The sequence below is a fragment of the Alligator mississippiensis genome, chromosome 11 (assembly GCF_030867095.1).
Source record: "Alligator mississippiensis isolate rAllMis1 chromosome 11, rAllMis1, whole genome shotgun sequence".
In the NCBI taxonomy this organism is placed as follows: Eukaryota; Metazoa; Chordata; order Crocodylia; family Alligatoridae; genus Alligator; species Alligator mississippiensis.
Window position 1 is genome coordinate 51,939,919 of NC_081834.1, and position 22,250 is coordinate 51,962,168.

Here is a 22,250-nt window from a genome sequence, read left to right on the forward strand (position 1 = left end):
AATATATGAATATTCTATGTTTGATATTAAGCATCTGTATTTATTCTTGTAATTAATTGTACATAGTTAAGTATCTGGTTTTGGCCAACTCTATACAGGGTGAGGAAGCTGCTCTAGTAGCTGACTCCTTCCTCAGCACCCTGCGTGACGAGCACCGCTGCCATCGGTGTACAGGGCACACCGCGGGGTTTACCTAGGCTACCTTTGATTCATAGGAGGGTTTTGATCCATAGCCTTCTAAGCTGTAGCTGTGCAGGCTCACCCTCACCCTCACCTGACAACTGAAGAAGGAAGGTAAGGGATGTTCCTGGATGCTGAATACAGGGTAGCCCACAAACTGCATATCCCTCCCCACCTGCTCCTGCACTGAGGGCTTCAAACTGCAGACCAGTCAGGCAGCCTAAACACTTTACAGCCTGTGAGATGAAGGATGCCATCCTGCCCTACACAGTGGAAGATTCAATTGCCCAGGTTGTGGGAAATTCCTCACCCTGAGCAATGCTTTTCCAAGAAGATGTGGGCATGGAACGAGGTGATTCTGGATCAAATCAATTCCTAGAGGAACTGGTAAACCCTTTGCCTGGAGGGAGCTGTGCCTGAAACAGCAATGTGTTCCTAGCACATACCCAGCCTCCCAGGGCTGTACAATCCCAGACTGAGGTATGTGTAAGGACAGATATGCAAAGTAAAGGCAGGGAAAGAAAGCATGGTACCTTGCAGCCGAGAGCAGGGATTTGGAGAAGGCTGTGCTGAGTCACATCCTGAGTTCAAAATCCAAGGTTGGGAAAATCGGCAAGATTCACAAAAGGAGAAGCCTGACCCCACAGCCCTCAAATTAAGAGTCACACACCTTACCAACAGAGCCACACAGGCCAGGATGATGTGAGCTGCACCTGGCCTTTCTGCCCTTGCACTGTCTTCAGGGAACGGCTGCAGCAGCTGTCAGCACCAGGGCCCGGCAGGCCCAGCCTCTGCCAGCAGGGCTCGGGCGCAAGGGTCCGAGAGGTGCTGTGGCAGGAGGAGGAACTTGGGGCCAGGACGTGCTACAGAACAGGAGGAGGAGCAGGCGCAGGTTTTGTTTGCTTATGGTTTGGGGTAGCCAAGCTTCCTGTGGCCCTGAGCTCATCTAGCTCTAATCTCTACTCCTGGAGCAGTCCAAATGCTCCTGAAAGGACAAGAGAGCCGAAAGTGAGTCAACAAACATGGGAACTCACAGGTCCAGGGGCTTGGACTGCTTTGGCTTTGGCGCTTTCACCTTTTTGGCAAAAGATCAGTTCCCAGGCACAAAAACCACCTGCCCCGCCCCGCCCCACCCCACCCCGCCCCCTCCCCACTTTTTTTTCCCTCTTGCCCACTGCCTGTCTCTTTTTTCCCCTCCATTTGGCAAGGAGAGAGAGCCATTTGCCTACACATGCTGTTGGGAACCAGGAGCTCCATCTCAGGTCAGAGCTAGCTTGCGCATGGGGCTGGCCAAGGACAGAGAGAAGAACAGGCCCAGGGTTGCGGGTCTGCTTCAGCCCAGCTCCAATACTGGGCCCGTTCTCATGTGAAGGGAACATGGGGAATTGGAAGTGCCAGTGCCCCTTCCGGGAGAGGGCGTGCGGATTGCCATCCCTGCTACCGCATATGCACCACAATTTTGGCCCAGCGAGAGTTGACCCACACTCGTAGGCATTCCAAGTGAGCAAAGCCACAGCGGGTGTGGCTCTTGTGGGGGCCTTGTGCGGAGCTTCAGTGCTGGGCCCCTCATCTTTCCCAAAGACTGGAAAGGAAAGAGAGCTGTCAACCAGAAAAAGGCCCTGTGGAAACCATGCTTGATTTGGCAGGCAAGGCCCAGGTAGACCTAGGCACCAGGTGGTGGCGAGATCTCCTTGGAGGCCGGCTTCCCAAACTCGCTTGCCACAAAGTCTCCATCTCCTTGGCTCTGTTCCTAAGGATGCGGCTGCTTGGGAAGAAGAGGGGAAGGGTGCTTCTCTTCCTTGTAGACAAGCTAGCCCCACATAGGCCCTGGCTAGGGAAGAGCCCGTGCCCAGGGGCCCCAACCCCAAACTTGCTGTGCGGGTGCACGTGTCTGTTCTGCGGCGGGGGAACATGAGCAAGCCCTGCGTGGTTGTGTAAGTTCCCCGTTCCCTGGAGAAAATCTAAGACCATCAACTATACAAGGGCCTGCAAGAAGCAGAGTGGAGGCCAGCTCTGCATAGGGCAAAGCCCAGCTGCAGTCCAATCAAGGGGAGGCAGGGTTCCTCCACCGCACCACCATTGCCAGAAGCAGGCCCAGCAAGGGCAAGCTTTGGTGCTGGACCTGCCCAAGTCAGTCCCCCCTTGGAAAGTGCTTATTCCCAGCCTCTCCTCTCAGCCAGCTCTTGGCTTCTGCCTCCCCCTGCCTGGAGCTGAAGCTGAGAAGCCGCACAACGTCCCTGCCACTCCCATGTCTGTCTGGCCTTTGCTTGAAGGGGAAGAAGGGGCTGGAGGAAAAGCCCACGTTCCCTGGCTGGGAATCAAACGTGGGCCGCAGCAGTGAAAGCACCAAATCCTAGCCACTAGACCACCAGGGAGGGTGCAGCGCTGAAACTCATTGCCTCTTGCAGCGCTGTCTCACTTGCCTTTCCACAGCTCCCTGGATTTTATCCAAGGCTGGTGCCTGGTGCCTTGGGGAGACTTGGGCATTGCCAAGAGGGAAGCCATCTTGTACCTTAGGCCAACTTGAATTCCCCAGCTGGGCAACTGCCAGGGGGTGGGGCTCTCTGAGCCCTTCCGCCCTGATCTTCCTCACTCCTGGCATTGAAATCCAGGTGCTGCCAGGCTGCGCTTTGAGCTCAGCGCAGCCACTCCTGCATGTCTGCTTCTCCCAGCACACACCGCGCACCGGCACTTTGCGGGATTCACGCAGCGGCCTGGCCAGACTCATGCCTGGGATGAGCCCAGCCACCGTCAGCGCCTGGTCCCCCTGGGAGAACCACTTCCTGGGCACCCGCTCCCACCCCACGAGACCCGAGTCCTCACCCCCAAGGGCAGCGGTGCTTGGAGGCGAGGCCCGAGCCCTGGTTGTGCTCCCCAAGTGTCTGCACCCCAATCCCCATCCCTGGCTCTCGCAGCCAGGGGCAGTGGCTGCAGCATGTTCCCAGCACCCACCTGGCCACGCCCAGGCCCATGAATGGCAGGACAGAGCTGTGCAGGCAGGGGGTGGCAGCTGCCTTCCTGCCAAGAGCGCTGGCTGGGGCTGGGGCCAAGGCAGTGCCGAGTCATGGCCTGGGAGCAAAAGCCACTCATAGGATGAAAGGTCCACATGCCCAACATGGGGCTTGAACCCATAACCCTGAGATTAAGAGTCTCATGCTCTACCAACTGAGCTAGTTCTCCAGCTTGGGCCAAGGGCATGCCGAGTCGTGACCTGGGAGCAAAAGGCACTTGTGGGATCAAAAGTGCAAGAGCACCTACCTCGGGGTCTGCTTGGTGCAGATCTTTCAGGGTGAGCTGCTTGGGACTCAGTTGTTGGCCATTGCCATCATGTGCTTGACACCCTCCTCTGGAGTGATCAGGGCCTTGAATGCGCAGCTATCCACATCGCTTTGGACCCCGAACAGTCAGAGACCCTTGAAAGGCAGCTCAGCCTTCCACTTTCCCTGGTAGGCCTGGAAGACCTCCTTGAATGGGAGGGTGCACATATTACGCTCAGCACCGTCCAGGGTGATGGCCTCCAGGAACTTCCTGTTGATACAAAACAGGTGCTCTTACCGATGGAAAGTACCCCGTTTGACAGTATGTTTGTTCATGCAGGAGATTTGTTTGCCACCCTCATTGGGCCCCTTCTTGCTCAGAGCTGTCTGCAGTCCTGGGGGCACTCCCAAGAATGAAGTCAAAACATCAAGTGAGGTGGAGTCGACCTAAGCACATAATCCTGGGTTGAACCGACATTGCTGCAAGCCCCAGGCACCGAGCGTGGCCCTTCCAGCCCAGCAGCGTGACACGGTCGGGGCGCAATGAGGACAGTCTGCCTTGGTTAACAGTCGCACTGGGAGTGAGGGGGCCTGTCCAGTGGCGGGCCCTTGTGTGGCCCCCACTGCAAGGAGGGGAGAATAGGGGGCCATGGGGGAAGGCATGGCAGTGATCATCTCCCTCGAATCTGGGATGCTGCGGGAGCTGATGCCTGGGGTCTGTAACACTGCCCACCACCCCTCCTCAGGTTTCCCAGAGCCGGTTGCGGTGCACTGCCATCATAGAAATGCACCCTACTGGGGCCAGGGCCTGCCGGGCAGTGGTTCCCAACTGCCCCAGTATGTGGAGGTCGGGGAAGTGGGGTCCATCGTCCCAGGCCAGCCAGCCAGCCAGCCAAAGCTGCCGGGTTCAATCCTCTGGGCAGATTGTGCGGAGCCCACCCATTTACTTCTTAACGATTTCGCGGCCTCTTAAACTCTCTCTTCAAAGCTCTTTTCAACTTTTCCCTTAGGGTACTTGATGACTATTGGTCTCATGCCAGTATTTAGCCTGAGAAGGAGTTTACCACCTGCTTTAGGATGCATTCCCAAGCAACCTGACTCCAAGAAGACCCAATGCCAGTGCACTGGGGGCCGCTACCGGCCTCACACTGTCCACAGGTTGTGCCTTGATCAGAAAGGCTTGGACCCTCCGAGTGGCACCTGGGAGTGGGTCTTCTGTACGCCACATTTCCCGTGCCCCACCACAGGATGGGGATTTGGCTCTGGGCTCCTTCCTGTTCACTCATCATTACTGAGGGTATCCTGCTTAGTTTCTTTTCCTCCTCTGACTAATATGCTTAAATTCAGCGGGTAACCAAGTCTGATCTGTGGTCACAGTTGGATGGGAGGGCTCGGGCTAGGGAGATGGCTGCTAGGTTGGGCAGCCAAGAAGGATGGGACCAAATGGGGCTGGCCTGGGCCCTTGGCCCACCATGAGCGAGTGCAGTCCTACCCACCATGGCTGCAGGAGAGTGTGCTGTCCCTGGAGGAGGCCCGATGGAAGGGAGCTGTGGAGAACGGCCCTGAGGGACTGTGGCTGCATATGCCACCCCTGGCGTGGGGACCTGGGATGCGTGGGGTGGGAGGGGCCCAGGAGAGGGAAGGCAGCAGAGGAGAGGGGTGGAGAGGACAGCCCCAGTAACCGGGTGGGCAGAGGCAGAGGCAGAAGGCGTGTGGCACCTGAAGGCGAGAGGCCCCGGCCAGCCACGCCTGCCTGCTGCCTCCTGCTGCATTCACGTTCCCACCAGCTGAAAGTCTGAACCCCACAGCATGCTCCCTTCCTTGCCACACCCCTCGCTGTAGCCCCGACATGCCCGCAGGCATGCGTTGTCCCTGAGGGGCAGGAGCATGGGCCTGAGACCCTCATGGGCATCTGTGTCACCACAGATAGCCGCACAGGGTGGGCCTTGTTTCTGCCCCCTGGGAACGTTGCGTGCTTGCGGGGGCCTCGGCGAGGGATGAGGCAAGGTAGGGAGCACGTGGTGGGTTTCGGATGCTCGGCCAGTGGAGGGGCCAGTGTGGCGGGCAGGTTGCAGGCAGGCATGGGTGGGCGGGGCCTTCAGGCACCTCCCACCTTCCGTCTCTGCCTCCACCTCTGCCCACCCGGCGACTGGGGCTGTTCTCTGCCCACCCCCGCCTCTGCTGCCTTCCCTCTGCCAGGCCCCTCAGCTGCTTCCAGGCTGACCTTTGAGCTCACCACAGCCACTGCCACATATCTGCTTCTCCCAGCATGCCCCATGCCCCGGTGCTTTGCAGGATCCATGGAGCTGCCTGGAGAGAACCTCGGGTGCAGTCCCTGAGCAGCAGCTGGACCTGGCAGCTGCAGAAGTGTCGGATCCCACCGCTAGGAAATCCCTCCTGGCATTAGGTGCCTGGACCAGGCAACAGACACCCCTCCCACACCTATTCTCCCCTCTCACCTTGTCAACACCCCGGACAGAAGGTGTTTCCATCGCTAAACCAGCTTCTACCTGGGGTGAGCACTAGGGCTGTGTGAAGCTTTGGAAGTGCCCACCCCATGCCTGGCCAGCTCCGACCTGCCGAGCAGGCTGTGACTGAACCAGGCAGCTCCCTTCTCGGGGTCTTTTTTGCAAAAGCAGGTTGTTTGCCTTGGCTGTTGGGAGGACACTAATCCTGCCAAAGGTGTCTGCAGCTGAAATGCTATATCCAGCCACTTCTTAGCCACTTCTTATATTATATCCAACTGTGCAAAGAATGCTTTTTGGAGGAAAGGAAAGGTCTCCATTTATTACACCTAGATTGCACAGAGCGTGCCACGCAAAAGACACAATCACGTGCATTATGTGCAGGTATTCACGGCATCGCTACACTGGCCTGCAAGGATCCCAGCCAGGGTCTGCCTGGAAGGGGAGGGGGGAAGCAGCACGTGTCAGGGGTCTCCCTGGAAACGGTACTAAGCCCGGACAGCTGGGAAATGCAGTTCTGAAATATGGAAAACAAACTATCGGATGGACATGAGGATTTTGTTCCTCCCCCCACCCCTCCATGATGTACTACCCCATAAATTTTTGTAATAATTGTTGATTGCACCCATCTGTTTTGCATGCAGTGCCACAGGTGGTCTTATTCCTCCCCCCACCCCAGCCACAATCACCACCAGAGGTGTGGAGGAGGATAAGGAACCACCTGCTACTTACACCCCATTAAAATTTGTATTTATATACTTAGACAAAAAAAAATTGTGTATATATATATTTCTACATACATATATATATGTATTATATATATATATATATATATATTTCTACAATACATATATATATTTCTCCATACATTTATGTTTATTTTCTAACATGGGAGTTCACAGGGTTCAGGGCTGTGGGAGGGGATGATCTAATTTAGTAGGGAAGGGGGGGGGGGGGGGCGGGGGGTAGATTGGTATGTGGCTCCCCCTGCTGGAATTTACAGGGAACTGCGCACTAAGTTTATTGGTTCGAAAGCCTAGTACATGCAAACACTGACGTGATCGCTCCAAAATAAATAAGTTTAAATTTTATAAGCCTATTTCATTTAAAGAGGTTGAAACGTGATGCAACTGCGACAGCCTTGTGGGATCTTAAGTATTGGCTAATCAGTCTGACCAAAGGAAGCAATATTATTGTCCAATCTAAAAGAGAATAAACCATTGAACATGTTGACAAAGCAAAACAAAATTGCCAGAAATCAGAATCAAAATGCTAAGACTTTTGCTTGTTTCATTTCAACCTTATACTTTTAAATAACACTTTACTTATCAATATGAAAAATCCAATCCATTTACATTGACAATTCAAAACAGACTGAGAAAAAAAAAAATCATTTCTGAGCAACCTGTTTCATTTTGATTCTCCTGATTGGACAACAAAAAAAAAATGAATGGTGGTTGGGGAGAAGTCTGAGAGGAAAACAAAAGTCCTTTTTCCAGCAGATATTAATTGTTCATGAAAACATGCTTTCTAATATAATTTTTTTGTGCAAAAAATGTTAATTATTTGCAAGACCGACTGAACTTCACTAGTTTCCAGGGAACCAGAGAACCTTAGTAGCTTGTATGGCTTGTCCTACACAGAAGTGAGTAGTGAAGGGAAACTAAGCATCAGACCTCCAGGCATCCATCCCTAGGTCTGACCACGAAGGATGATATAGCAGGGATAAGGATTAGCATTCTTGGGCTCTACTCCCTGTGCTTCAATGGGACTGGAGGAAATCTAGTGGTTTTAAGAGAGAATCAGGACTCCTGGATCTAAAAAGGGTGTGGAACCTAATCCATTAGAAAATAAACTTCATTTTACAAAGAGTCCACTTTTAGGCAAATCTCTGCACCCCTTCTTCCACCTATTCATTGAGGATTATACTTACTGCCTTTCCAGTTGCGATGAGCAATGCTTCCTCCCATGCATGTGATTTTAGCTGTCAGCCCTTCCAAATACTCAGAGATGCCTTGAAAAAAATGTACCTTGAAGCAGGCCCCTGATCTTTACACAGACAGGGGAATAGACTTGTTTTCAACAAAGAGACAATGCCAGGAACTAGCCTCTAATATAATTTCCTAAGCTTCTAGTATGCCATTACCTCTGGCCTTAGTCAGAGTATGATGGTCCAGGAATCAAGCAGGTCCCACTTAGTCCCAAAAGGAGTCGTTAAAAGTTCTGTTAATTAACTGTGCATGATCTTCTTGTCAGCTAGTGTTGGTAGCAACACTATTCAGGACTTCTTTGTGAAGTTAAAGGAAAAACCTTACTTGCACTGCACTCAGGAAACCAGTGACCTCCCCTGGGCATCCAGGATAGGTAATATGTCCCTATCTGCAAATTTTGTGCCCATGTACAAAACTCCAGGCCCTCGTTGTCCAAACCCAGGTTCATTTCAGGGTCCACACAGGTTGGGCAGATGGCCAGAGAGTCTGTGTGTCTCAGCAGGATGGCCAGCAAGTCCATGTGGCTTGGCAGGATGGATTGAGAGTCTGTCTTCATGGGCTGTCTGGTCTGAAAAGGCTGCAGGTGTTTCACCACAGTCAGATTGAAGTCTTCATCACTCCCCCAAGCAGCACGGGTTTCCACCTACACCACCTTTTCAGATGCAACCATGTCATTGACCATGGCCGACTGGTGCCTCCTGAGTCTGGGACGGAGTGGGGTGGGGGGTTCCCCAGTGGCTGATTGTTGAGTACTGAACCACCAGCAGCAAACCCAGAAGTGCACTTCCACCAGCACTTCTGGTTTCCCAGCTGGCACTTCCAGGGGGTGCACGGCCAATCTCAGTGGATGCACGTACACCCGCATGCACCCTTACGCGCTGCCAATGTCATTGACTGTAAAGTTGAAGGAGAGTTCCTTCCAGTAAGACACACATAACTACATGCGCCCGACACATGGTTGCCATCCAGTATCCTCATGAACTGCTGCCTCAGTATCTTGCCCTGGGACCAGTGCGAGGCCCTGTCACAGTCATGTCCCTGGGATGCTTCACAACATGTTCCTAGTCCTAAGTACTTAGATCCCCCAGGTTTCTAAGTTTCTGCCAAGAAAGCCCTCCTAAGTTTCTGATTTATTATTGCAAACACTGGATTGTAATTGCTTAGCAATCTTTCTTATAGGTGCAAGTGTGGAATGGTGTGTGATGGCTAGGGATGTGTGATTGATGGGAGGATTTCTTTTTGTCCTGGACTTGGTGACTTTGGGCTATTTGGGTGGCTCATGCAGAGATGCAGTCCATTTCTTTGGTGGTGTGTCCTTTTTTGGTAAAGGTAGTTTTTATAATGGTCAGGTGGGTCATGAGTATTTTTCCTAATGCAGATACTGTGCTAGCTAGACTGACAGCCTAGCTATAGGTCACAGCTTCTTAGTGTGTTTGGGGTGGTTGCAGGGTTTGTGGAAATAAGTGTGGTGATCTGTGGGATTTTGCTTATAGGATGCCATTTTCTCTTGATGGTGTAAGAATATTCCAAACCAAATTTGATGGACATGCACGAACCTGATACAATATGAATGCCAACACCTGGATGTCACCATCCTGCACAGGAAACCTCCGTGAGTACCCATCAGAATATTTCTCTAATATATCCAAACTGTTATATTTCTTATCCTTCTTCCTTCTCCACTTTTCTGCCTGCCCACTAACTATCCTTAACTTGTTAAAATGTTCTGTCTGTCTTTCTACCTGTCCTTGGGGCTAAGTACAGGCATTCGGAAAGCCTGAGCTTTAAGTTAGTGTAACCTGCATAGATTGAACCGATTTGCAAGTGGGTAAAGATTCACTTTTCATTCAGGAAATGAAGGCACATGCCTGCAGTGGCTCAGGCGATAAGCTGTGAGGTGCTAGAGCAGCCCTCCCTTTCTTTCCTCAGTGCTGAGCTGGGGGGAAGGGGCAAGGACAGTGCTGGGCAAGCTGCTATGGTTAGGGAGGGGTTTAAACCCTGACCTAGCCTGCACAGTCCCCAGCTGGGGTGTGCCTGGAGGTGAAGGGGAAGCTGGGCTTTTGTCCACTTACCACTCAAGGGGCAGGGGAGTGTTACCAGACCCTGGTCCCTGACTAGCACGCTGAGGCAAAGGGGGTACAGGGTGAGGGAGGAGCTGCTTGTGTGGTGTGCATGTATCTGTTGATGATACTGGATGAGCATTTCAATCTCCCTCTCCCTGATTCTTCATTCTGTGTGCAGCTGTGGGTAGGAAGTGAGTGGCACCAAAGCCTGTCAGAAGTGCCTCTGCTGTCTTGCTCTTTGGGATGTGCACAGCCACTTCCCGAAGAGTTGTTGCGGGCAGTGTGACAGTGTAAACTTGTGTGTTGCAGGTGGATCTGCTGCCACCTTCTTATTGTCCTGTTAGCTAGTGCTTTATATTTGCCTAAATCTCAAACTGACAGCACTGACAGGTCTCATTCATTGCAAACCAGGTCATTTCTCACACCTCTCTCTGCCTACTGTTGAACACTGACAGACTGCAGCACGGAGAAGCTGCACTGTAACCAGGGTCAGTGTAAGTTATTGATGCATAGAAGCCATCACCAGCATTAATTGCTGCATAGTGAAACTTCATTTGATGTAAGGGCTTGCGGGAGGAGGATGGCTGCACTCTAATGGCTTTGAAGCAAGGCAGCAGGGAGCTTATCAGCCCATCAAGCACTGCATGTTGACTACAAAAGAAAACTAAAGCATCTCTCTGGTTAGTCTAAGGTCTTCTTAACTTCAGGGTGCAGTCATTTGCAAGGCCTTTACAAGCCTTGCTCAGGAAGAAGGGAGGGAGAGCTGCATCCCTGGCTGGCTGACAGACATTGCCAGGTGGCCAGCTGATTAGTTCCAGAAAGCCCCAAGTGGACACTGTTCTGTCTGCCTCCATGCCAGTGAAATTGGACACACGCACACATAGGCACCTCTCAGGATTAGCTAGTATGGGGGGTGCGTAGCCAGATGCCAGCTGGGCTTCATGCTGCTGGGGTTCATGCTATGGGAGGGGGTAGAGAGAGGGAGGATCCCTGCTTGAGTAGCGAGGGTGGGTGTGCAGGGAGGCAGCAGAAGCCTGGCCCCTGCCAGGCAGACCCCAGCTGCAGTCTGCCACCCCCTTCTCAGCCAGCCAGAGCAGTGATAGTGCTCTGGGTAGGGAGGAGAGGGGTGGGCCCAGCCTTGCTCTCTGGGGCAGACAGCCCAGCCCAGCCTATCCCAACCCAGGGCTGAAAAGCATGCTGGGATGCTGGGGGACTCTGGTTTAACTTAAACCAGGAAGGGGTCTGGAACAGAAGTTCCATAAACCGGTTTGATCTCCGGCAGTTCGTTCTGATACTGCATTCAACCAGGTTTATCTTAAACCAGTTTCAGCCCTTTTCAAACTGGTTTATGTGTGCTGAACTTTTGTTTTGGTATAGGTTTAAACCAGTTTCTGATCATTTAAACTAGTATATGTGTAACTTCTGTCCCTAGCCTATCGGTCCAGGGCCTGCCTGGCTCTGAAATGTAGTGTTCCCATCACAGTGCTGCCAGACTATTGTTCTTCTCTCATTCTGTAATCAACCTAAGCCTCGGGCCCCAGCTGGAAGTACTTCAGGGTTATAGGAAGAGCCTTCTCTCTGCCCCTTTCTCTTTTCCTTTGGCTGAAGAAGCTGACAACCCCTGCTTCTGTTCAACAGGACACCACCAGCACGTTCTCCATCACTTAGAATCTGCTCACGATGGTCTCAAGACTGCCACATGTTGAGTCTCTCCCAGTCCAATAGTGCCTTGGGTGGTCATGTTAGCAGCACCCAAAAGTAATTTAAATGCCATCCCTGCATCAACAACATGCACCATGTCTTTATCTGAGTTCCTTAGGCCCTGAGTTTTTAGTCTGAATATTGTCACGTGTTTTCTTGTGAATGTAGATTTGAACCCTGGACTTTCACTGCTACAAGTAGAATAGGGAGAAGCAGTGGCAGGTGCCAGGCCATACTGCCTGCCCGACTTGAACTGCAAGATGTTGCCAACTGCTGCTCCAGACCAGTGGCTCTAAAGCATTTTAGACTCAAGACACCCTGCCGTTATTTTCTGAATGTAGTGGCACCCCATTACAAAAACAGATTCATTACAGTGCTCACCTCCTAGCACAGGGTCTGGGCAAGAGGATGGAGGCAGGGGTGAGTACTTACCTCCTTACTCCCCACTACACCCTTACAAGGATCTTATGGCACCTGTGTGTCCCGTAGTGCTCTCACCGAAAATCGCTGCTCTAGACCCTGTTTCCCTCTTAGAGCTGGGGCCCTGACAGTCAATTCTCCCAGGAGAATTCAATTAGAGTGTAATAAAGCAGAGTTCTTCAAGTGTCATGAAGAATTAGAGCCCAAGAAATTGGTATCCTAAGACCAAGTTGCTCCATACTCTCCCATAGTCCTTTGAGCTGAGTGAAGAAAGTAGAAAATAGAGCTCCTGAGTTACATCCCTACTTATGGGAGTGGCATGTGGACTAGTGGGTGGGGAAAGGGCTGGTTTAATCATGGTATGCCTTAATTTCCCCATATATGAAATGGGAATAATTTGATATGGTTTTCTTTTGGAATGAACTTCTGATAAGAAATATTTGCTCAAAAATTAAAATACTCTGTTTGAAAATGTCAATTATTTTTTAATATTCTGTTCAGATTGACAGGCCAACTGCACCCATCCGAATGTTTTCCATCATATTAAAAGCCATCCCGACAGGCAACAGCGTAGCTGTAACTAGAGAACAGAGGCAATGTGGGGGGGAAGGGGGCTGAGTATTTGCCCCACAGCCCCTCTCAGGTCTGGGCTATTGGAGAGACAAGGAGGCAGAGAACTTGATGTGATGATTCACTCTCGTATGCAACAAACCAAATCATTCTCAAGTCACCTGTGTCTGGACTGACTCTCCTATCCCTGTTTTTCATTTTTCCATGCCACATAATATTCAAAGAGCAGGCAAGCTGGGAAACTGGGTTCTGTCCAATTGCTGTGATAGGAGCGGGGTCCAATGGTAAGAACTTGGCACAATGTGTTGTCCAATTGAGGTTAGCTGCTAATTCCTCAGTCCCTGACACCCTCTGGGTGAGCAGGAGAGAGAGAGATTTCTTTCCTTATTTCCCGATGTGGAAACCAAATGACTTATCCAAGGGGACATGGAGAGCCTCTAGTAGGCCTGGGTAGCCCTTGGCTCCTAGGCCAAGAACAGAATGAGAAGGCTAGTCTTTCCCTTTTCAGGACTGGAAACACTGAAGACATGGAAGAATTCCCGCCGAAAAAATAATTTCAGTCTTCTTTGGACCCTTTGATCCCCACCAAATCCCCAAACCTGCCAGTGCTGAATTCAGCAGCAGGCTAAAGGAGAGGGTGAGTGGCTATGGCAGCTCTCACCCACTGGACATTGGAGCCCCGTGAAAGCAGGGGCTCTGGCTGGCCCCGCGTTGAGAGCTCACATGTAGCACAGACAAAGGAGGGTGCAACTGCATCACTGCACCCCTACTGGATCTGCCCCTGGCTTCTGGCCATACAGGGAACTTGAGGCCAATGTGAAGTAGGTGTGGTGGATGATAGGCTGACACATTATCCACAATATTACTCTCTTCAGACAGTGGAATTAAGACAGGGACTCCCATTTCCTTGGATGAATAATGTCCATTGACTTCAAATCAAACGAGGCATGGCTGTTGAACCCCTGCTTCCAGCCAGGAAGCGCCCCTGCTTCCAGCCAGCTGCAAACCCCCGACCCCGCTGCTGGGCGGCTGCAAACCCCCACCTCTCCCAGCCCTGTGGGATCTCCACCAGCCCACCAGTCTGAATTCATCAGCCACGCCTGAATCAAACCATTTCCACTGACCTCCAAAAAAGACACCCAACCAGGATGGCCATTCTTCCCATTCCTTCCTTTGTTTACATGTTCAGTCCTTTCCATGATACCAGGACTCTGCTGAACACCCTCTTGATGGCACCTTTCATCTCGGTGTTCCTCAGAGTGTAGATCATGGGGTTCAGCATAGGGATGAAGACTATGTAGAGGACAGCGACTGCTTTGTCTGCTGCAAAGCTCTGGAAGGGCCGGGCATAGACGAAGATGTTGGGTCCAAATATGAGGCAGACCACAGTGATCTGGGCCAAGCAAGTGTTGTAGGCCTTTTGGCGGCCCTCGCTCACACGCGTCCTCAGCATCACCAAGATGACAGTATAGGACAACAGCAGCACACCAAAGCACACAGTGGCTTCCAGGCCACCGTCGGATAGCATCAGCCATTCCTCAACAGAAGTATCAGTGCAGGCCAACTTCAGGACCTGGGGAACATCACAGAAGAAGTTGTCCAACATGTTGGGCCCACAGAAGGGGAGACGTATCAAGAGGGCAACCTGGACTATAGAGTGGGCAAAACCACCTAGCCAGGCCCCAGCCACCAGCCCAATACACACATCAAAGTTCATGATGGTCAAGTAGTGCAAGGGTTTGTAGATGGCCACATAGCGGTCAAAGGCCATGACTATGAGGAAGAAGACCTCAGCACCACCACTAAAGTGGAAGAAGAACATCTGGGCCATGCATCCATTGAAGGAGATGGCCCTGCCCCCCAGGAGGAGGTGATCCAGCAGCTTTGGGACCGTGACAGTGGAGAAGCTGACATCGATTGCACTGAGGTTGGCCAACAGAAAGTACATGGGTGTATGGAGACGGGGATCAGAGATGACCGTGTTGATGATAATGAGGTTCCCCAGCCATGTGGTTGCATAGACAGCCAGAAAGAGGCTGAAGAGGAAGAGCTGGATCTGGCGACTCTGGGAGAGACCAAGCAGGAGAAATTCAGTCACTGGTGATGTGAGGTTGTCCTGATCCATCTCTGCCTGCACAAGGAGATAGGATAGCATTGTGATGTACAACCACCAAGAGGAATGAACCCCACAGCCTCTAGCTCTGAAGGATACCCTTCCACATTATCTGCTGGCAATGAACAAGCAGCCTGTATTTTAAATGCACTTCAAATCCAGCTCTCTGTGACCTCAGATTTCAGAGGACTGCAGCATACAAAAGAGTGGGAGGTGTGTTTTCAACAAGCAAGTTCTCACCGTCTTCTGAAAACTAAGCTCTTCATAGATGTCTTTGTAAAGGGACAAAGCTTGAAACACACAGTGTGGTATTCTCCAAACCACTAGGGAATTCGGAGTTGCAATTGCCAGTCATTTCATGAAAGCTAGGTCTCCAACTCCTTTGAGTAACAGTATATAACTCGATCCAGTTCACATGGTGGTCAGAATAGCATGCTATGAAGTAAAGGAGAGAAAAGTAGATTCAAAACCCACCTGGATAAAGACTACGTTAGAGTGTCAGGTGCCTTTGTCCTGGTTGAGTGCTATAGCCATTAGGCTATTCTGTTAAAGCATAGGAGCCCCGCTTCTGTTTTTGCACAGCTATACTTTCAGTGCTTTCCCTCAGGTAGGAACACGCAGAGCTGTGTACCTGCCCAACCTATTGGGATGGTTACCTGATTTGCGGACTTAAAAAATCCCTGCTGTTGCCTCAGACAGGATCCAAAAGGAGGTGTTTCCACACCACCGCACCCCCTGAATCCACTGTTGCATTTGCTGCCTCCTTTCCAGCACTTCTGTATATTGTTATAGACCTGTGCCTCCTTTCCTGTTGGCATGTTATGCAAGGCATTAGGAGAGAGATTTGGGCACATGCATAATTTGACTTTCCTTCTTCCTCAATTGTTGATAAGCAGTGAAATAGCTAACAGTGCTCTCCCTGAAAATATCACATGGGCCAAATTAGGCCCAACTGAAATCAGTGGAGTATTGTTTCAAGCCCTTTGCATGCTTAGATGGAAATCTGCACTGGTTACAAACATTTTCTTTATTACCAAATCAGCTAGAAAGTTAGTTATGTTGTACCAGGAAGGCTGATATTCTGGACAACAAATCCTTTATGCTCCAAATGGCAAGCCCCAGATTTTGGGAAATGCTATTCTACGCGATACTTGATCAAACGCTATACTTGTTTGATCAATAGACTTTTTAAAATTTAGATCTAGCTAGTTGAATTTTATTTCTAGCATGGTCATTGCATGTTCAACTTTTCATGTGTGACCACAAGAGTTCAGCGCTTGGGTTGAAAATACTTTGCAAGGAAAAGTGAATGGTGGCAGCACCTTCCCTTGCAGATACACACCTCATTCTCCCTTAAAATAATACAATATTAGAAAAGGAATCCGTAAACTGAAGTGTCAGGTGCATTCTAGCTGCTCTGTACTCTATTAAGTGAAGCAGTGCAACTCATTGGGAAAAACTCTGGCGATATGCACCAGAGTTTATTGCTCCATGCTAATAGCATGTGTAGACACACCCTGTAAGGATGAGTAAATAGTGGAATATATTACCTAGAAAAGGTGTGGAATAGTTTCAAGACCATTTCAGGCCAGACATAAGGACGAACTTCTTTACTGTCCGAGCCCCCAGGGCCTGGACGGACTGCCGCTGGAGGTGGTGCAAGCAACTAGTCTGGACTCTTCTAAGAAACATTTGGATGCTTATCTTGCTGGGATCCTTTGACCCTAGCTGACTTCCTGCCCCTGGGGCGGTGGGGCTGGACTCGATGATCTTCCAAGGTCCCTTCTAGCCCTAATGTCTATGCAATCTATGAAATCTATGGAATACATAGGATTGGAGGTTCAAGACGCATCAAGGTATAGTTTGAAAACAGTCGATCCTGCCACGGGGCTGGACTAGATGATCTTTCAAGTCCCTTATTTTCTATGCTTCATTTATCTGACAGATCTTCCAAGAAACTCAGGGGTTCATTCTGTCCCATCTTTTAGATGCCTATATCTATTTATTTTCTGAAAAAAGAGTTGTAGGTTTTTGCATTTCTTTTTGTCTCAGACCAACACGGCTACCAAATACATCCCTGAAACATGGAAGATGCTGAATTTTAGCCACTTTTGGATTTTAAACTTCATTGCTGAGCAACAAGAAAGATTTCTACACCTCCCAGCTTGCCATCTGAAACCACCCAGGAAGGAATCGTGCCTGATCTACCAGCAAAGAGGGACTTACAAAGACACGCTCATGGACCCAGAGAGACAGAGTATCATCTTCAGCTTCCTCTATGCAAAAATGAAGTTTATTTCCTACCTATGGGGACTTTTTATCATCTTTAATTTTCCCTGAGCCTGATGAAGGGTACATGGACACCTGGTGCCACCTTAGTCGGGGGGGGGGGGGGGGCACATGCCCCCTCATCCCCAGCAACCAGTCAGTGACTGGGGAGGGGGCAATCCCCCCTCAGCCGATCTTGCTGGCTTGGGGGGGGGGGGGGTTCTTCAAGACAGCCAATTGCTGAAGCCACTTCTGAGAGTGACTGCAGCTGCTTTAGGGAGCACAACGGCACTCCACTTCCTGGCCGGCGCTTGCAGTGGGGCATCAGCACAGGATAAGGTTGGTCAGGGATGATCTAGGAATTGCTATGCCTGTGCTATCCTATGAGTATTTCCCATGCTTCTGGGCTTTGCTGGTTGCCACATCTTGCTGGGAAGGAACTTTTGCTACACATTTCAGGGTTTGTTTGGCATTTTTTCCCCTTTCCTCAGAAGCTTTGGTTGTTGACTCCAGGCAAGACTAGGGATTTTGACGGGTGTGCCAGTGCTCTTGAGGGGACTAAAACCCACAGGTTCCTGGCTAGAGGGTCTTTCCCTTCTGCTCAGGGTCAGACCAATCACCATATTTGAGTTCACAATGGATTTTTCCCCCGTGATCAGATTGGTATGGCCTATGGGGATTTTTGCCTTCATCTATAGTGGGGCGGGAGGTGGAGAACATGTCCCCCTTCCTTGAATGTCCACCCTTCCTCTTGAATTTTTATCATTGTGTAGAAAAGAATGCAAAATGCATGGGGCCAGAAAGAGCACAGCTCTGTACTCTTCTGCTTAGGGCACTCAGCTGACTCGGAGGGGTGCTGAATTGTTCTTCTCTATATAAAGAGTATGGGGAGCAGAAACCAGAGTCCAGGACTTAGCTTCCCTACCTGAGTGCCCCAACCACTAACTTACAGTCAGGTTTCTCATTCATAGAGTCAGGATGTGGATCAGCTTCAGTGGGATGAGTGGAGGCTGCCCCTAGCAGACTAGCCCAGTGGTTGGTGGTTAGGGCACTCTCCTGGGAAGTGGGAGATCAATTTTTGAACACCATCAGGACTTTAACCCAGGGCTCCGACACCCCAGTATGCAGGCATGCTCTGAGCATGTCTCCTATATCAGATAGCGTTTCTCAAAGCTGGTGGATTTGCATCCCACTGTAGTCAAGTCAGGCACTCTCACGTATTAGGGGGCCAAACACCTACTACCTATTTAGGCACCTAAACCCCTGTTGGAACCACTGGGGGTTTAAGCAACTCCTTTTTTTTGGATCTTGCCTTAAGCCCTCAGCTGCTCTGACTATGGCAGCTATCAGCATGCACAGAGCATACAGCTGTTGGCTACTGAGGAGTTCTAGGCATCTCCAGCAATAGGTAGCTACCAAGAAGGAGCTTTTTGAGGTTACACGTTTGAATTTAGGGGTGCTAACTTTTTACTGATAATCCAACTTTTTAACTTTTTTACTATGGTGGATGTTATACTCCAAATTTGACCACAGCCCTTCTACCTGAGGCCTGGCAGCAGGGCCTTGCAGGAAAGTTACATTTACATTATATAAAACATATATTAGTAAAAACTTGAGTTTGGCAGTCAGTAAAAAGCTTGTAAATTATGAGTACCCACATTTTTCGGGGGGGTTGGCAACCTTGCCTCCAGCAGAGGTCAGCATGTGTGCTGATGTGCACCATGTACACAGAAGGAGGCAGCAAGGACACACACACACACACACACACACACACAGAGGAATCATTCCCTTCAGCAGGGGGTAGCAAGTACAAGCACGCATGAATGCACAGGCATGTGAAAAGAGAACACAAAGTTATTTTTTTTAAATGTGAAAAATTCACATGCCAACTAAGTTACAGACAGAAGCACACAACCATCCTTAGACAGAAAAACAAAAATGGACCTTGCAATTCCACAAGCTAGCATGAAAGTGTCACACTCATTAGAGCACACAAACATAGACAGATCATCACAAAAGCCCTTGTCATATGTTCAGGCTAACACACATTGAAGCACACAATGAGTTAACACATATGGCCACCAAAAACCAGCAGTGTTTAAACGCATACATTCCAGTGCCACCTATACTTGCCACCCCCCATACAGATATACATAGAAATATGCATGCAATTCTCTTTTAAATACACATATGGATGTACAGATCATTCCACAACTAATACAGGCAGAACTCCATTGTAGGAGACTTGCTTTCTGCTTTTGTTTCTTCCAGTCCCCAGGGATCAACCTCAAACTTTTCCTAGCTCTGCTCTCCCTGTGGAGGAAACCAACTTTCACTTGTAATAATTCCCTTTGCAACCTGCCTCCTAGCTGCGTGTCCCCTGTGGTCCCCCAACACCCAGCCTGCTCCAGCAAGTCCAGTGGCAGCCATGGAGTCTGTAGCCCTGAACCCAGAGAGATTATATCTTCTGGGGTTGTGATAATGCAGGACTTGGAGTGAAGGTGCCGGTTTCTCTCTATTGCAGTGGGTAGGTAGCTGAGGATATCTGGAAATCCACTGTGTGGGAAGTCTGATCCAGCCCTTTCCGAGTAGATACTAAGACAAGGCTCTGAAAGAAGCTTCTCAGAGTGAGGGCTGAGTACTGGGGTGAGGCAGGGCTTCAGACTTTGGACCAAGGGGCTTCTTCTCTGTGTAAGGACCAAGTCAAGGCTTTAAGATTTAGCTCCAAATCAGTTTTGCCTGAACAAAACATAACTCATGATCAAGGCCCTCAGAATGACTGTGTAAACTCTACAGGGAAACAACAAAAGTAAGGACTGAGATAGGGCTTTGCAATATCTTGGATCTCAAGTGCATTTTGGCAACTCTTGCAGTGGTGGGACACTGACAGTCCTCATCCCCCCGCTTTACCTGTGGCAGGTTAGGGTGCTTTTGGTGGCTTTGGGCAATATGCCTTGTATTTGTATGCATGGCGGGGTTAATTGGGCAGTCATAGATTCATAGATTCATAGATGTTAGGGTCGGAAGGGACCTCAATAGATCATCAAGTCCGACCCCCTGCATAAGCAGGAAAGAGTGCTGGGTCTAGATGACCCCAGCTAGATACTCGTCTAACCTCCTCTTGAAGACCCCCAGGGTAGGGGAGAGCACCACCTCCCTTGGGAGCCCGTTCCAGACCTTGGCCACTCGAACTGTGAAGAAGTTCTTCCTAATGTCCAGTCTAAATCTGCTCTCTGCTAGCTTGTGGCCATTGTTTCTTGTAACCCCCGGGGGCGCCTTGGTGAATAAATCCTCACCAATTCCCTTCTGTGCCCCCGTGATGAACTTATAGGCAGCCACAAGGTCGCCTCTCAACCTTCTCTTGCGGAGGCTGAAAAGGTCCAGTTTCACTAGTCTCTCCTCGTAGGGCTTGGTCTGCAGGCCCTTGACCATACGAGTTGCCCTTCGCTGTACCCTCTCCAGGTTATCCGCATCCTTCTTGAAGTGCGGCGCCCAGAATTGCACGCAGTACTCCAACTGCGGTCTGACCAACGCCCGATAGAGGGGAAGTATCACCTCCCTGGACCTATTTGTCATGCATCTGCTGATGCACGATAAAGTGCCATTGGCTTTTCTGATGGCTTCGTCACACTGCCGGCTCATGTTCAACTTGGAGTCCACTAGGACTCCAAGATCCCTTTCCACCTCCGTGCCACCCAGCAGGTCATTCCCTAGGCTGTAGGTGTGCTGGACATTTTTCCTCCCTAGGTGCAGCACTTTGCATTTCTCCTTGTTGAACTGCATCCTGTTGTTTTCTGCCCACTTGTCCAGCCTATCCAGGTCTGCCTGCAGCTGTTCCCTGCCCTCCGGCGTGTCCACTTCTCCCCATAGCTTTGTGTCATCTGCAAACTTGGACAGAGTACATTTCACTCCCACGTCCAAGTCGCTGATGAAGACATTAAAGAGTATCGGTCCAAGGACCGAACCCTGCGGGACCCCACTACCCACACCCTTCCAGGTAGAGACCGACCCATCTACCACGACTCTTTGGGTGCGACCCTCTAGCCAATTCGCCACCCACCGAACTGTGCAGTCATCCACATCACAGCCTCTTAATTTGTTCACCAGTATGGGGTGGGATACCGTATCGAAGGCCTTCCTGAAGTCCAGGTATACAACATCCACCCCTCCTCCTGTGTCCAGGCGTTTCGTAACCTGGTCATAGAAAGAGACTAGGTTGGTCAGGCACGATCTGCCCATCACAAACCCATGCTGGTTTCCCCTCAGCATAATTTGCCCTGCTGGGCTCTCACAAATGTGAGCCTTGATAATTTTTTCAAATACTTTACCAAGGATGGAGGTGAGACTGACCGGCCTATAGTTGCCCGGGTCCTCCTTCCTCCCCTTTTTGAAAATGGGGACCACGTTAGCCCTTTTCCAGTCCTCCGGGACTTGGCCTGTGCACGGCTCCCTACCGGCTCAGCTATATGGGACCCGGGGGGCTTCCCCTCCGGATCCGGCTCAGCTGCGCCAGGTCCCTCCGCCCCACTTACCTTCGGGGGATCAGCTGCTGCTGCCCCCGCTGCTGATTCCTCTGTTGTTGCTGCTGCCGCCGCCGCCTCCGGTCAGTTGGTTGGTAAGGGCACACGTGCGTGCGGGACACACGTGTGCTGCCTCCTCTCCTTCCCGCTGCTGGCCCTTACGATTAGGTTAGACAAGAACTTGAACGGGATGATTTGGATACAGATAATCCTGCCTCAGGCAGGGTGTTGAACTAGCTGACCTCTGGAGGTCCCTTCCAGCCCTATTTTTCACTGATTTTATACTTTTCTGTGCAGCTCAAGAGAAACTTAACTTGGGCAAGGATGGAGTAAGATGTGTGTAAAGTTTAAAGATTTTGAAAGAAAATTTTGCTCTAGTTAGAGGACTTGTAGGGGTATGAGTAAGGGCCAAGTGAGATTCAAGTAAAGAATAGAGTATAATACCTGAATAAGGGTTAAGTAAGATGCGGGTAAAATACGGGCCTGAAATGAGGAGTGGGGAAAAGCTGATTAAGGAGCTGGTATGGACTTAAGGTTCTGGCCTTATATTTTCAGTAATGAATGTTGCCCTTTTCTGGCCCTTTATAAGCATCTGAACTGATGGTGCTACTCCTTGCTCTCAGGTGAGTCAGTCTCCCCTGTTTTGTGGCAGGGAGCCTGAGCCAAGTCTGCAGCAGAGCCCAGCTGAGGACCTATGCAAAG

The 22,250-nt window shown here is 50.5% G+C and overlaps 1 protein-coding gene and 1 non-coding gene across 2 annotated transcripts; both read right to left on the reverse strand.

The window, feature by feature from the left end:
* Nucleotides 1–3,287: 3,287 nt before the first annotated feature.
* TRNAK-CUU (transfer RNA lysine (anticodon CUU)) lies at nt 3,288–3,369 on the reverse strand. Its single transcript has one exon. It is a non-coding gene; the product is annotated as a tRNA-Lys (tRNA).
* A 10,455-nt stretch (nt 3,370–13,824) lies between these two features.
* LOC132243212 (olfactory receptor 4D2-like) lies at nt 13,825–14,772 on the reverse strand. The gene has a single exon (XM_006259567.2). The coding sequence runs from the start codon at nt 14,770–14,772 to the stop codon at nt 13,825–13,827; it is 948 nt and encodes a 315-aa protein (XP_006259629.2).
* Between the last annotated feature and the right edge of the window lie 7,478 nt (nt 14,773–22,250).

Excerpts from the sequence above, each read along its gene's own strand:
- LOC132243212 (XM_006259567.2), bottom strand. The coding sequence starts at position 14,772 with ATGGATCAGGACAACCTCACATCACCAGTGACTGAATTTCTCCTGCTT.